This window comes from Triticum dicoccoides, chromosome 2A (assembly GCF_002162155.2).
Source record: "Triticum dicoccoides isolate Atlit2015 ecotype Zavitan chromosome 2A, WEW_v2.0, whole genome shotgun sequence".
In the NCBI taxonomy this organism is placed as follows: domain Eukaryota; kingdom Viridiplantae; phylum Streptophyta; class Magnoliopsida; order Poales; family Poaceae; genus Triticum; species Triticum dicoccoides.
In genome coordinates, this window is record NC_041382.1 from 93,155,460 (window position 1) to 93,172,241 (window position 16,782).

Below are 16,782 nucleotides of genomic sequence, written 5' to 3' on the forward strand. Positions count from 1 at the left end.
CGGTTATTCATGCGTTGCACGTGCACATTTACTAGTGGTGGTAAAAGTGTAGAGTTGCGTCTGGGCATCTTCAACGCTGACCCATCAAATCAGATACATAAAATTCATGAGCATGCCCAAACTGTCCACAAAAAATGGATAGAGGGCGGCCATATAACTCGGCGCACTAAATCTATATTTTAAATGAATGTTAAGAAGAAAAATCATGCAACCGAACAAAATTTAAGCAATTTTCCATATACTATATGCAAACCGGATGCTATTTAACAAGTTTAACTACTTGTTTAAAAAAAAGACTAAACTAAGTGAGATAGCGGACAATGACCTCGTAGTCATGTCCTCTGAGGCAATCCGATCAGTCGTCGTCCTTTTGGTGGCAATCAATCTCCCATTCTGTCATTAGGATATAGAAATCAATGTAAGATTGAGTCCACTGATATGCACCACTCCCTTTGAAGATCTAACAACCATTGGCCAAATAAGACAAATAGATCAAAAAGCATACATAGCTATAATTGTACAGCAAAAAACTAAAGGAAATATGCCCTAGAGGCAATAATAAAGTTATTATTTATTTCCTTATATCATGATAAATGTTTATTATTCATGCTAGAATTGTATTAACCGGAAACATAATACATGTGTGAATACATAGACAAACAGAGTGTCACTAGTATGCCTCTACTTGACTAGCTCGTTAATCAAAGATGGTTATGTTTCCTGACCATGAACAATGAGTTGTTATTTGATTAACGAGGTCACATCATTAGTTGAATGATTTGATTGACATGACCCATTCCATTAGCTTAGCACCTGATCGTTTAGTATGTTGCTATTGCTTTCTTCATGACTTATACATGTTCCTATGACTATGAGATTATGCAACTCCCGTTTACCGGAGGAACACTTTGGGTACTACCAAACGTCACAACGTAACTGGGTGATTATAAAGGAGTACTACAGGTGTCTCCAATGGTCGATGTTGGGTTGGCGTATTTCGAGATTAGGATTTGTCACTCCGATTGTCGGAGAGGTATCTCTGGGCCCTCTCGGTAATACACATCACATAAGCCTTGCAAGCATTACAACTAATATGTTAGTTGTGAGATGATGTATTACGGAACGAGTAAAGAGACTTGCCGGTAACGAGATTGAAATAGGTATTGGATACCGACGATCGAATCTCGGGCAAGTAACATACCGATGACAAAGGGAACAACGTATGTTGTTATGCGGTCTGACCGATAAAGATCTTCGTAGAATATGTAGGAGCCAATATGGGCATCCAGGTCCCGCTATTGGTTATTGACCGGAGACGTGTCTCGGTCATGTCTACATTGTTCTCGAACCCGTAGGGTCCGCACGCTTAAGGTTACGATGACAGTTATATTATGAGTTTACATGTTTTGATGAACCGAAGGAGTTCGGAGTCCCGGATGAGATCGGGGACATGATGAGGAGTCTCGAAATGGTCGAGACGTAAAGATTCATATATTGGATGATATGGTTAGGCCAAGGGGTCAAGCCCATGAGGCTTTAGATCGGTGCAAAAAGGAGTTTTGCGGAGGCCAGGGGGCCAAACGCCGGAGACCCTAGCGTCTGGCCCTGGGCCAGACGCCGAGGCCCATGGCGTCTGGGCCAGACGCCAAGGATTGTGGCGTTTGGTCCTGGAGTCCGAGTGGGACTCTTGCCTTTCGGGCAAAACCGACTTTGAGGAGGCTTTTGCTCCAAGTTTCGACCCCGGGGCTCAACATATAAATAGAGGGGCAGGGCTAGCACCAAAGACACAACAAGTTGATCCACGTGATCTATTCCTTAGCCGTGTGCGGTGCCCCCTGCCACCATATACCTCGATAATACTGTAGCGGAGTTTAGGCGAAGCCCTGCTGCTGTAGTTCATCAAGATCGTCACCACGCCGTCGTGCTGACGGAACTCTTCCCCGACACTTTGCTGGATCGGAGTCCGGGGATCGTCATCGAGCTGAACGTGTGCTCGAACTCGGAGGTGCCGTAGTTTCGGTGCTTGATCGGTTGGATCGTGAAGACGTACGACTACTTCCTCTACGTCGTGTCATCGCTTCCGCAGTCGGTCTCCGTTGGGTACGTAGACAACACTCTCCCCTCGTTGCTATGCATCACATGATCTTGCGTGTGCGTAGGAAATTTTTTGAAATTACTACGAAACCCAACAGTGGTATCAGAGCCTAGGTTACTTATGTTGATGTTATATGCACGAGTAGAACACAAGTGAGTTGTGGACGATACAAGTCATACTGCCTACCAGCATGTCATACTTTGGTTCGGCGGTATTGTTGGACGAGACGACCCGGACCAACCTTACGCGTACGCTTACGCGAGACCGGTTCCCTCGACGTGCTTTGCACATAGATGGCTTGCGGGCGACTGTCTCTCCAACTTTAGTTGAACCGAGTATGGCTACGCCCGGTCCTTGAGAAGGTTAAAACGGAGTCTATTTGACAAACTATCGTTGTGGTTTTGATGCGTAGGTGAGATTGGTTCTTACTTAAGCCCGTAGCAGCCACGTAAAAACATGCAACAACAAAGTAGAGGACGTCTAACTTGTTTTTGTAGGGCATGTTGTGATGTGATATGGTCAAGGCATGATGCTGAATTTTATTGTATGAGATGATCATGTTTTGTAACCAAGTTATCGGCAACTGGCAGGAGCCATATGGTTGTCGCTTTATTGTATGCAATGCAATCGCGATGTAATGCTTTACTTTATTGCTAAACGGTAGTGATAGTCGTGAAAGCATAAGATTGGCGAGACGACAACGATGCTACGATGGAGATCAAGGTGTCGCGCCGGTGACGATGGTGATCATGACGGTGCTTCGGAGATGGAGATCACAAGCACGAGATGATGATGGCCATATCATATCACTTATATTGATTGCATGTGATGTTTATCTTTTTATGCATCTTATCTTGCTCTGATTGACGGTAGCATTATAAGATGATCTCTCACTAAATTATCAAGAAGTGTTCTCCCTGAGTATGCACCGTTGCCAAAGTTCGTCGTGCCCAGACACCACGTGATGATCGGGTGTGATAAGCTCTACGTCCATCTACAACGGGTGCAAGCCAGTTTTTGCACACGCAGAATACTCAGGTTAAACTTGACGAGCCTAGCATATGCAGATATGGCCTCGGAACACGGAGACCGAAAGGTCGAGCGTGAATCATATAGTAGATATGATCAACATAAATGATGTTCACCGATGAAACTACTCCATCTCACGTGATGATCGGACATGGTTTAGTTGATTTGGATCACGTGATCACTTAGAGGATTAGAGGGATGTCTATCTAAGTGGGAGTTCTTAAGTAATATGATTAAATTGAACTTAAATTTATCATGAACTTAGTCCTGGTAGTATTTTGCAAATCATGTTGTAGATCAATAGCTCGCGTTGTTGCTTCCCTGTGTTTATTTTGATATGTTCCTAGAGAAAATTGTGTTGAAAAATGTTAGTAGCAATGTTGCGGATTTGATCCGTGATCTGAGGTTAAATCCTCATTGCTGCACAGAAGAATTATGTCCTTAATGCACCGCTAGGTGACGGACCTATTGCAGGAGCAAATGCAGACGTTATGAACGTTTGGCTAGCTCAATGTGATGACTACTTAATAGTTTAAGTGCACCATGCTTAACGGCTTAGAATCGGGACTTCAAAGACATTTTGAATGTCATGGACCATATGAGATGTTCCAGGAGTTGAAGCTAATATTTCAAGCAAATACCCGAGTTGAGAGATATGAAGTCTCCAACAAGTTCTATAGCTAAAAGATGGAGGAGAATCGCTCAACTAGTGAGCATGTGCTCAGATTGTCTGAGTACTACAATTGCTTGAATCAAGTGGGAGTTAATCTTCCAGATAAGATAGTGATTGACAGAATTCTCTAGTCACCATCACCAAGTTAGTAGAACTTCGTGATGAACTATAATATGCAAGGGATAACGGAAACAACTCCCAAGCTCTTCGTGATGATGAAATCAATGAAGGTAGAAATCAAGAAAAACATCAAGTGTTGATGGTTGATAAGACCACTAGTTTCAAGAAAAGGGCAAAGGGAAGAAGGGGAACTTCAAGAAGAACGGCAAGCAAGTTGCTGCTCAAGTGAAGAAGCCCAAGTCTGGTCCTAAGCCTGAGACTAAGTGCTTCTACTGCAAAGGGACTGGTCACCGGAAACGGAATCACCCCAAGTGATTGGCGGATAAGAAGGATGGCAAAGTGAACATAAGTATATTTGATATACATGTTATTGATGTGTACTTTACTAGTGTTTATAGCAAACCCTAAGTATTTGATACTAGTTCAGTTGCTAAGATTAGTAACTCGAAACAGAAGTTGCAGAATAAACAGAGACTAGTTAAGGGTGAAGTGACGATGTGTGTTGGAAGTGGTTCCAAGATTGATATGATCATCATCGCACACTCCCTATAATTTCGGGATTAGTGTTGAAACTAAATAAGTGTTATTTGGTGTTTTCGTTGAGCATAAATATGATTTGATCATGTTTATTGTAATACGGTTATTCATTTAAGTAAAAGAATAAATTGTTGTTCTGTTTACATGAATAAAACTTTATATGGCTACACACCCAATGAAAATAGTTCATTGGATCTCGATCTTAGTGATACACATATTCATAATATTGAAACCAAAAGATGTAAAGTTAATAATGATAGTGCAACTTATTTATGGCACTGTCGTTTAGGTCATATTGGTGTAAAGCGCATGAAGAAACTCCATGCTGATGGGATTTTGGAATCACTTGATTATGAATCACTTGATGCTTGCGAACCATGCCTTATGGGCAAGATGACTAAAATGCCGTTCTCCGGAACAATGAAGCAAGCAACAGATTTGTTGGAAATCATACATACCGATGTATGTGGTCCGATGAAAGGCTTACAGCAGGTATCATTATTTTCTGACCTTCACAAGATGATTTGAGCAGATATGGGGATATCTACTTGATGAAACATAAGTCTGAAATAATTGAAAGGTTCAAAGAATTTCGGAGTGAAGTGGAAAAAATCATCGTAACAAGAAAAATAAAGTTTCTGCGATCTGATCACGGAGACGAATATTTGAGTTACGAGTTTGGTCATCAATTAAAACAATGTGGAATAGTTTCATAGCTCACGCCACCTGGAACACCACAATGTTATGGTGTGTCCGAACGTCGTAGCTGCGCTTTATTGGATATGGTGCGATCTATGATGTCTCTTATTGATTTACCATTGTCGTTTTGGGGTTATGCATTAGAGACAGCTGCATTCACATTAAAAGGGCACCATCTAAATCCGTTGAGACGACACTATATGAACTGTGGTTTAGCAAGAAACCAAAGTTGTCGTTTCTTAAAGTTTGGGGCTGCGATGCTTATGTGAAAAAGTTTCATCCTGATAAGCTCAAACCCAAATCGGAGAAGTGCGTCTTCATAGAATACCCAAAGGAAATTGTTGGGTACACCTTCTATCACAGATCCGAAGGCAAAACATTCGTTGCTAATAATGGATCCTTTCTAGAGAAGGAGTTTCTCTCGAAAGAAGTGAGTGGGAGGAAAGTAGAACTTGATGAGGTAACTGTACCTGCTCCCTTATTGGAAAGTAGTTCATCACAGAAATCAGTTCCTGTGACAAATACACCAATTAGTGAGGAAGCTAATGATATTGATCATAAAACTTCAGATCAAGTTACTACAGAACCTCGTAGGTCTTCCAGAGTAAGATCTGCACCAGAGTGGTGTAGTAATCATGTTCTGGAAGTCATGTTACTAGACCATGATGAACCTACGAACTATGAGGAAGCGATGATGAGCCCAGATTCCGCGAGATGGCTTGAGGCCATAAAATCTGAGATATGATCCATGTATGACAACAAAGTATGGACTTTGATTTACTTGCTCGATGATCAGCAAAGCCATGTTAAATAAATGGATCTTCAAGAGGAAGACGGACACTGATAGTAGTGTTACTATCTACCAAGCTCGACTTGTTGCAAAAGTTTTTCAACAAGTTCAAGGTGTTGAATACGATGAGGTTTTCTCACTCGTATCGATGCTTAAGTCTATCTGAATCATGTTAGCAATTGCCACATTTTATGAAATTTGGCAGATGGATGTCAAAACTGCATTCCTGAATGGATTTCTGGAAGAAGAGTTGTATATGATGCAACCGGAAGGTTTTGTCGATCCAAAGGGAGCTAACAAAGTGTGCAAGCTCCAGCGATCCATTTATGGACTGGTGCAAGCCTCTCGGAGTTGGAATAAACGTTTTGATAGTGTGATCAAAGCATTTGGTTTTATACAGACTTTCGGAGAAGCCTGTATTTACAAGAAAGTGAGTGGGAGCTCTACAACATTTCTGATAAGTATATGTGAATGACATATTGTTGATCGGAAATAATGTAGAATTATTCTGTAAAGCATAAAAGGAGTGTTTTAAAGGAGTTTTTCAAAGAAAGACTTCGGTGAAGCTGCTTACATATTGAGTTTCAAGATCTATAGAGATAGATCAAGATGCTTGATAAGTTTTTTCAATGAGTACACACCTTGACAAGATTTTGAAGTAGTTCAAAATGGAACAGTCAAAGAAAGAGTTCTTGCCTGTGTTACAAGGTGTGAAGTTGAGTAAGACTCAAAGCCCGACCACGGCAAAAATAGAAAGAGAATGAAAGTCATTTCCTATGCCTCAGTCATAGGTTCTATAAAGTATGCCATGCTGTGTACCAGATCTATTGTATACCCTGCACTGAGTTTGGAAAGGGAGTACAATAGTGATCTAGGAGTAGATCACTGGAGAGCGGTCAAAATTGTCCTTAGTGGAATAAGGATATGTTTCTCGATTATGGAAAAAGGTTCGTCGTAAAGGGTTACGCCGATGCAAGTTTGACACTAATCTAGATGACTCTAAGTCTCGATCTAGATACATATTGAAAGTGGGAGCAATTAGCTAGAGTAGCTCCATGCAGAGCATTGTTGACATAGAAATTTGCAAAATACATAAGGATCTGAATGTGGCAGACCCGTTGACTAAGATTCTCTCACAAGCAAAACATGATCACACCTTAGTACTCCTTGGGTGTTAATCACATAGCGATGTGAACTAGATTACTGAATCTAGTAAACCCTTTGGGTGTTGGTCACATAGCGATGTGAACTATGGGTGTTAATCACATGGTGATGTAAACTATTGCTGTTAAATCACATGGCGATGTGAACTAGATTATTGACTCTAGTGCAAGTGGGAGACTGAAGGAAATATGCCCTAGAGGCAATAATAAAGTTATTATTTATTTCCTTGTATCATGATAAATGTTTATTATTCATGCTAGAATTGTATTAACCGGAAACATAATACATGTGTGAATACATAGACAAACAGAGTGTCACTAGTATGCCTCTACTTGACTAGCTCGTTAATCAAAGATGGTTATGTTTCCTGACCATGAACAATGAGTTGTTATTTGATTAACGAGGTCACATCATTAGTTGAATGATCTGATTGACATGACCCATTCCATTAGCTTAGCACCTGATCGTTTAGTATGTTGCTATTGCTTTCTTCATGACTTATACATGTTCCTATGACTATGAGATTATGCAACTCCCGTTTGCCGGAGGAACACTTTGGGTGCTACCAAACGTCACAACGTAACTGGGTGATTATAAAGGAGCATTACAGGTGTCTCCAAAGGTAGATGTTGGGTTGGCGTATTTCGAGATTAGGATTTGTCACTCCGATTGTCGGAGAGGTATCTCTGGGCCCTCTCGGTAATGCACATCACATAAAGCCTTGCAAGCATTACAACTAATATGTTAGTTGTGAGATGATGTATTACGGAACGAGTAAAGAGACTTGCCGGTAACGAGATTGAACTAGGTATTGGATACCGACGATCGAATCTCGGGCAAGTAACATACCGATGACAAAGGGAACAACGTATGTTGTTATGCGGTCTGACCGATAAAGATCTTCGTAGAATATGTAGGAGCCAATATGGGCATCCAGGTCCCGCTATTGGTTATTGACCGGAGACGTGTCTCGGTCATGTCTACATTGTTCTCGAACCCGTAGGGTCCGCACGCTTAAGGTTACGATGACAGTTATATTATGAGTTTACATGTTTTGATGTACCGAAGGAGTTCGGAGTCCCGGATGAGATCGGGGACATGACGAGGAGTCTCGAAATGGTCGAGACGTAAAGATTCATATATTGGATGATATGGTTAGGCCAAGGGGTCAAGCCCATGAGGCTTTAGGTCGGTGCAAAAGGAGTCTTGCGGAGGCCAGGTGGCCAAACGCCGGAGACCCTGGCGTCTGGCCCTGGGCCAGACGCCGAGGCCCATGGCGTCTGGGCCAGACGCCAAGGATTGTGGCGTTTGGTCCTGGAGTCCGAGTGGGACTCTTGCCTTTCGGGCAAAACCGACTTTGAGGAGGCTTTTGCTCCAAGTTTCGACCCCGGGGCTCAACATATAAATAGAGGGGCAGGGCTAGCACCAAAGACACAACAAGTTGATCCACGTGATCTATTCCTTAGCCGTGTGCGGTGCCCCCTGCCACCATATACCTCGATAATACTGTAGCGGAGTTTAGGCGAAGCCCTGCTGCTGTAGTTCATCAAGATCGTCACCACGCCGTCGTGCTGACGGAACTCTTCCCCGACACTTTGCTGGATCGGAGTCCGGGGATCGTCATCGAGCTGAACGTGTGCTCGAACTCGGAGGTGCCGTAGTTTCGGTGCTTGATCGGTTGGATCGTGAAGACGTACGACTACTTCCTCTACGTCGTGTCATCGCTTCCGCAGTCGGTCTCCGTTAGGTACGTAGACAACACTCTCCCCTCGTTGCTATGCATCACATGATCTTGCGTGTGCGTAGGAAATTTTTTGAAATTACTACGAAACCCAACAAAAACTTCAAGAGATTCAAATAGATTTAGTGAACAATCTGATCATAAACACACAATTCATCATATCCCAACAAATACATCGCAAAAATACATCAGATAGATTTCAATCACACAAGGAAGAAGGGGAACAGGTATTGAAGATCCAAGAGAGAGAGAGAGAGAGAGCGCACCATCTAGGCACTACTATGGACTCATAGGTCCTGAAGAAATAACTCACACATGGTCATGGAGGCAATAAGGTTGATGAAGAGGCCTCTGGCGATGGCTTCCCCCTCCGACGGGGCACCGGAACAGGACTCCAAATGAGATCTCTTCAGAACAGAGACTCGGCGATAACACTCTTCTCGAGGAACGACAAATGGTTTCATCATTTAAAGGGAATTATGGCGGTGGAATCAGGTCAAGGTGGTAACCGGGGGCCCACAAGCTCATGTGGCGCGGAGGAAGAAAACCGTGATCCAACCGATCCAACAAAAGATCCGCCCAAGAAGGCTAGAAGAGAGTTCCGGGAAAGAAGCGAGGGGAGGAGAAGGCGAAGCGAGAATGGCAGCGACCATGATGACGAAGAGATTCGAGGACATCTTGGCGAAGAAAGAGGTGGCATACTTCAAACGCTCACACGTCAAGGAGGCATGCAAGACCGAGAGATTTAACATGTTGATGGCGGCGACCGACGAGGAGATAACACTCGAAGGCAAGAAGGTCATGCTCGAAAAGAAGAAGGTTGAGATTACATGATCGGCGGCAGAGTGAGCGATGGGGCTTAGATGGCCGGATCGGCAGGGAGATTTTTTTTTTGCACAGACAGACAGACTGATATTCTTTTGTGACCGGGCATGTAAAACTATGCATACTTCTTTGTGCACATTTCTTTTTTTTCTACGTGGGGGCTGAGAGCCCAACAACAAATGGAAATGCAGGCTCATCCACTCACGCAGAGCCTTCCTACAGCCCAGATACAACAGCGGAACCGCCTGACGAACGGCCCATCATCGCGAGAAAATGGAGGGAAAAAGGTGCAGAAGCGAGGGAAAACTCTCTTCCCCTTCCCCAAATGCGCGCACAGATGGAAACCTACGCCGACCTCGGCCCCGACGGCGGCAACCCTGCTCCGGCGAAGCCGGCCATGGAGGAACCACGCGCCGCCACCGAGGTCGTTGCGGACCCCTACCTCGCCGGCACCGACGCGCTCCCCGCCCCCCACCCGGTACGCTCTCCCCGCAGCCGTCCGGGCACCACTCGATGGGTTCTCCGCCACCGCCCGTTTTATTCAAATCCGTGCGTTCTAATCTCGCAGGGTACTGCCGCCGGCGCGAGGAAGCGGAAGGCCCCGGCTATGGCGATGGGGAAGGCTGCCAGGAAGCCTCGCAAGCCGCAGGTCTGTAGTTTCACTGTACCCGTCCCCCCTCCCCCTGCAATCTAGGTTGGTAGTTTGATTCGTCTGATTCTGTTGCATCTGTGTTGTGCATTGCTTGGTGGTGTAGGTTGAAGAACCGATTCAGATGCCTGTGTACTATGGACTTAGAAAAGAGTTTCTCAGCGTGGAGGGCAATGATTTAGTTGAGGATTGCTCAGACCTTTTTGCAGAGAACAAATGTGCGCGTGTCATCGGCGAGCTACAGCTGCAGCCACAGTCCATGTCACTGGTGGATCTGCAGCTCTGGGTCTTCAAGCTGTTCCGGCTCCATCCAGAAACACAAGATATTGATATTAAGGGATTCTTCAAACAACACAAAAGGGACCTCACTGACGACGAGTCCTCCGAACCAGACTGTTCTTTGGAGTACTACCCGTGGGACATACATTATTTTAGGACTGACAAATGCTGGAGTTCCTTTGCCAATAAATTGAAGAGAAAAAGGAATGTGACACAGAGGTTCATGTTGTATGTGCAATCTTCTGAGGTCAAGCACTACCACATTTTGCTCAAAGCTGTAAATGGCGATTATTCTCAACTGGCGACGGTTGTGTTGCCCGGGACGAAAAGCCTGACGGGTCGCTTCGGCTTTGGTGCCTTTGTGGAAGACCCAACAATGACAGCTGAGGAAATTGCAGATTATCTCACTCGTCACTATGGCGAGCGGATTAGTCCTGTTGAGGCGTGGAGAGCAAAACAGTTTGCTCTGGAGAGTAAATTTGGAACCTTCTATGATTCACACAACTTTGCCCCGAGGTTACTTAAGGAAATAGCACGTAAAAACCCTGGTACTTTTGTTGACATCAAGGATGCAGAGGTTGCAGGGTGTGAAGATTTTCGAGTCCTGCAGCGTATGTTTTGGGCATTTGGACAGTGCTTACAGGCCTTCCATACCTGTCGCCCTGTGCTATGCATCAAGGGCACACCACTATGTGGGAAATATCAAGGGATGCTGTTGACTGCTGTAGCATTAGATGCTAATGATTTCTCCATTCCAGTAGCATGTGCTGTTGTCGAGGATGAGACCAAGGAAAGCTGGCTGTGGTTTCTTAGGAATTTGGAGCGAGCAGTGGTGCATCAGTCTGATGTGTGCATCATACACGACTACAAAAAGGAGTTGATTGATGCTGTGGAGGACCTTCTGAATTCCCGTGAACGACAGTGGCGTAAAGCAGAAAGCCGATGGTGCATGGAAGACCTTGCTGAAAACTTCTTTGCGTATTTTGGCGAGAAGAAGCTGGTGATGATGTTCAAGAAACTTTGCCAGCAGAAGCGACGCCATAAGTTCGGTAAATCTGGAAGGAGCTAGATGAGCTGACATCCACATATATGGCTGAGAAAGAACATGATGGTAGTGGGGAAATGCAGCAGAAATCAGTCGAGCATGATGTGGCAGAGCTTGAGGCGCGAAGCCTGTGCAATCAACATGGTTCAGTTGTGGATGTGAAGGAAGGAGATCATGCCGATGACAGCAACAGAAAGATAACAAAGTTCTCTGACTGGATCAGTCCGAAACCAAAGGAGAAGTGGTCACTGGCATACGATCGAGATGGAGCAAGGTATGGCATCATGGGCAGTGATACAACTGATGCATATAAGAACGACCCTGTATTGAAAGGGATAACATGCCTTCCGCTCAGTGCGATAGTGGAGGTGACATTCCTGCGCTTGGTAGAGTACTTCCAAAACACAAGTGTCGCAGCAAACAAAGCGATCGGCAACCCGATAATTAACTTCCCTGAACATGTCCAGGTTGACCTGAATTCCAAAATGCAGAAATCCGAGACGCATAGACTTATGTACACATACGCCGATGAAAAGAATTATCTTGGTAAGGTAGTGGATCAAAAATTTACAGTCAAGGGAAGGAAGAGGGAGGTGACTGTTCACCTGAAGACGGACTATATCGTTGGCATTAATAAGTCTAAAGGATGCACAATTCGGAAAACTGCCACCTGTTCATGTGGCAAGCCACAGGTACTTCACAAGCCTTGCTCTCATGTCATTGCGGTCTGTTGTGAGATTGGGGTTAGCACTGCTACATACATGTCCCCATACTACAGCCTGCCCTATCTAGGTAGGACCTGGAGGCAAAAATTCAATAAGTTCTCTCATGACTACAGAGATACCATACCACACTGCTTCAGAGGTATCATACCATTTGAAGGTGAAGCACAAACTTGGATCCCAGACAAGAGATTAGAGTGTGGCCTTCCTGTTTATCTGTCGCCGGACTGCGCACAAACTGTCGTGCTCGAGGAAGAGCATTGCAGAACTGAAGATGGAGCAGTTGCAGGCAATGATGAAACCTAGACACACTCAGAAGAACTAGCCAGATTTGAGATTCTAATCTCATCTGTCAAACTCTCAAGTTCTTCATATTTTGGACGCTTAGTATGCGTTTAGCCGCTGTAGTTAAGCTATCCTAAGCAAACTCTGAACCTCTGTTATCATTCGCAGTGCTTTGGTGTTGCACTGGAAACCGAAGTTCTTATTTCGTTGCTAATAGTAGGTTGCAGTTTGGTATCTGAATTTCTTGCTTGATATGTGTTTTCTTGAAACTCTTGTATGCTCAAATGCTAAATCCTCTGAGAAGACACCACATCTTTGCTGATAGTGTGACAAGCATACCATTTCAGTTTATGAATCTGTCAGTAGAAGCACTTGATAGACTCCAGTAATCTTAGTATATCAAGCAACCATTTACTGCCAGCGGTTGAAGTTTCTCTGAGCACGCACTGCTCAGGATTACAAACTACGTAAGTAGTAAGATTCTGTAAGGGCACTGACAACCTACGTGACATGTGGGAAGTAGAGTAAGGTGCACGTTGTTTTGGTACCTCAGAAGCTCACCTTGTGCGTTCGGTTTATTCGGTTTACATGGTTTGATTTATATGGTTTTTCAGTTTATACGGTATTAATACTTCGGTAATATATGATATGAAATTAAAATATGGTTCGGTTTCGGTATATACCAAATTATTTCGGTATGGTTTCTGTATATATCATAAAAACCAAAGTTGACGCGAATTTGAAAATGACGTAATAATAATTAGCAAATTTATGACTCAAAACACATACTATTCTACACAAATAGTATATGACTATATATATAAGTATATATGCATGCATCGATTCATCTGTTGATGGTTATGGACGTGCTTAGCATTTTAAAAATAGAAAAATGACTATGTTACAAGAAAAAATTACGTGCTTAGTAGTGCATTTGACTCATGTACAAGAAAAATGACAACTTGTATGGTTGTTCATCTCAAGAAATATAAATTTATTTTTTACTTCGGTTTATTCGGTTAACCGTTCGGTTTTCCGGTATATATCATAAAAACCAAGTTCAAATCGGTATGAAAAGTTCATACCATACCGAAATCAGAAACCATAAAAACCATAAAATTGGTTCGGTTCAGTTTATTTTCGGTATGGTTTTTCGGTTCGGTTTTTAAATGCACAGAGTGATCAGAAGCAGTGCAAGACCACTTTCAGTTTTCATGTGCTGTTACAGATTACAGATACTGCTTGTTTTAAGGTGCAGACACGGGCAAAGAGGTTGAGGGTTCAAAATCCTTGCCTTCTTTTTATTACCATTGGCTTCAGGATAATTCTCTCTGGTAGCAAGGTTGCGGCCAATGTCTGTGCACCGTAAAAAATGCTTTTTTCTTTCTTACAAATTTCACATACCAAATTCATAGATACTCCCGGCGGTAAACAATTTTTTAATTTAAAATTTGCCCCTCAGTTTTTTTTTTGCGGGAGAAAGAGATTCTCATTACTCACGGAGGCTTCTTAGCCATTGTCAAGTTTATAACAAATCTATTGCCAAATGTGGCCATACTGCAGTATGGGGAGTGGTATGGCCGTATGCGGCAAGTTCATGACTAACTTTATTCTGCGACCGACAACAAAGAGTAGAAGAAATCTCTCTATCCTTAGGTTGAGGCCAGTCTTTGAATCTCCTTAACCAATATGCGATGCATTGATCGATCCTCGAAATTTGTTGTGATCAATGACACCGCCTCCACGATGTCAAGCTCGACCAAAATGGGCAGCATCGTCCGATGGAGGGCCAGTTCCAGCCCTTCCCGACACGCCGCTAGCTCGGCACCCAGCACGCTATCGGATTTCCCGACAAGCGCTATAGATAAGATCTCCATGTGCATCCTGGAGTATCATACCACCTCCTACCATACCTGTGGACGGAATGAAGCTCCCCAACGCAGCTCTTCCTTAGGCTCGGCATTGGCCTTATAGGCTGACAGAAGGGCATTGAGCACCATTTTCCTTTGACAACGTCGCCATTGGGATACTGCTGGAGGCACAAAAGCGAGCTAATATATACATGCAGGAACCGACGAGAGCTTCAGTAGGCGGAGGCCTTTTCTCATGTGTTATCTCGTTGCGCACGTACCAAATCCTCTAGATGGTCATTAGTACAACCATAGCGCCGTCTTGTCCAGTGGTCCGAGGAGAGTAAAGAGCCATCCCAGGCCCGAGTTGTAGATTGCTTTGACCCTCGGGATGTGCCAATCGGGTGCCATGGCTAGTGAGTTGGTCATAATCCTTCAAGTGAACATGTGTATCTTCGGGGAGCGGGACACTCTCATATGGTCTTTCAGATGGCGCAATGATCATCTGATGCCCTGCTCGTGGCGGTGGCCGACGGGTTCTCGCGCTCGTCCATAGCAAACCGATAGGCAGAATGAACGGTAAAGATACCATTCTTCTCCGGGGCGCCCAGATGATGATGTCGTCAGTGACGCAAGGTGATGTGCGAATACTGGTTGCAGCATCTAAGGACGGAGACAAGGGAGGGACCGGCAGGGGCAAATGGCCCCCCTATGATCCACTAACTGCTTACTTATCCTCTTAACAATCTTTCAAAGTGAAGAAAAAAATTCATTAGCACATGGTTTGGCCTTTGTTATCACGAGCTCGATTGATTTGGCGCCTTCCAATTCTAGATCCCGGCTCCGCCACCGAGTGCCTCCTGAGTCCTGAATTCCATTAAATGCAGAAACTTGATGGAATGTCAGACTGTGGAGTGTGTTGGCACGCTGCTTTCAGCTCAACTGTACATGCGCCGATCGGGCGGTCACCGACACGCTCCGTTCGGACGTCCGCCTCGTGTTGTGCATGCGTGTAGTCCCCCGTGTACGTGTTGCTCTTCTGAGAATTAATTAAATCGGAAGGTGTATCATGCCCGTCCACGTTATGCCGTTGGTCAATCCTTGCTGATGATCATGCATGCATCATGCATGCACGGGGAATATATGACCGATCGAGACTTCTTCGTCGAGCATCCATATTTGTTTTTTGAGCGAAAAAAGGATGGAAGCAACAACCTCCTCACGTTGCGCCCATGGAGAATAAAGCGATGCTCCTACCAATTAATCAATGGAGCAGCTGCATAAGCTGTTTGCTGATGCAACATGATTTTTCAGAAGGTCGCTGCTTCCAAGATCTTTCTGAACAAGTAGACGATCTTTCCGGGCTTTAGTTTATATATATATATATATATATATATAAGCAAAAGGGAATAGTTGTTTCTACCAACGACTCCTATGTTGCAACAACCACGTCCATCGAACCAATCACACACAGCTAGCTAGAGTTTAAACTGTTGACTGGAATCCACTTTTTGATCAAAAAAATGAAAGCTATCTGGGGGCTTCTATGTAAAATATATGTCATATGTAAGAAGTGAAAACACAAAAATGTAGAAGCAGTATATCTCGTCACAGTGTTCCCTCTTTTATTAATGATTACACAGGAGTTTGTTCATTCACTCCTCCACGCAACCAAAGCAGATTTTCCTTATATTTAGCACGCGCCGTCCTACTAATGGCGACGACGAGTTTAACATGACCACGACTCGGGGAGCCGTGAGCGAATTCTTCAAGAATCCTCCAAGAAGGAAAATGACGCACATGGGTGTCCTCGTCGTGGCTGCGACCTCCATAGATGACACAAGTATGCACCCAGAACCGAAGACGATCTTAACCTTGGGGAAGGGTCCAGCCACACCAACAACCTCTAAGGCTACCTCGGATTCGGCTAGTCATGATCCTGTGTCAAGGAAGCACTCTTCGATGATGCCTCCGTGTAGCAAGATACCCTCGGCCTCCATAATGGCATGCTTCCACCCCCATCAAAGACTTAGTTTTCCCCATAGCCTTATGCATGTCGACCTATCAAGCCCCAAGGAGGAGACTCAACTGATGTCAAATCGCCAGACCAAACCAAGGCTCTGTCTGCATCTACGCCGATGAATAAAACCAGCAGATCTATTAAAAACCGCAAAAAAACACCACGTCACCCCGAAGCTCGGACCAAGTCGACAATGAGCACTAGTGTTGACAGTGATATCGTTAAAATCGGGGATAAGAGATATATACCTCCCCCTTCC

General features: G+C 44.2%; 2 protein-coding genes across 2 annotated transcripts; both read left to right on the forward strand.

The window, feature by feature from the left end:
- Positions 1 to 9,995: 9,995 nt before the first annotated feature.
- LOC119353551 lies at positions 9,996 to 11,701 on the forward strand. Its single transcript, XM_037620170.1, has 3 exons — positions 9,996 to 10,151; positions 10,242 to 10,322; positions 10,429 to 11,701. Exons 1-3 carry the CDS (start codon positions 9,999 to 10,001, stop codon positions 11,668 to 11,670), a joined length of 1,476 nt encoding a protein of 491 aa, XP_037476067.1. The 5' UTR covers positions 9,996 to 9,998; the 3' UTR covers positions 11,671 to 11,701.
- Positions 11,671 to 12,603, forward strand: LOC119353552. The gene is made up of 2 exons (XM_037620171.1): positions 11,671 to 12,338; positions 12,485 to 12,603. Exons 1-2 carry the CDS (start codon positions 11,691 to 11,693, stop codon positions 12,524 to 12,526), a joined length of 690 nt encoding a protein of 229 aa, XP_037476068.1. The 5' UTR covers positions 11,671 to 11,690; the 3' UTR covers positions 12,527 to 12,603.
- Positions 12,604 to 16,782: the final 4,179 nt, after the last annotated feature.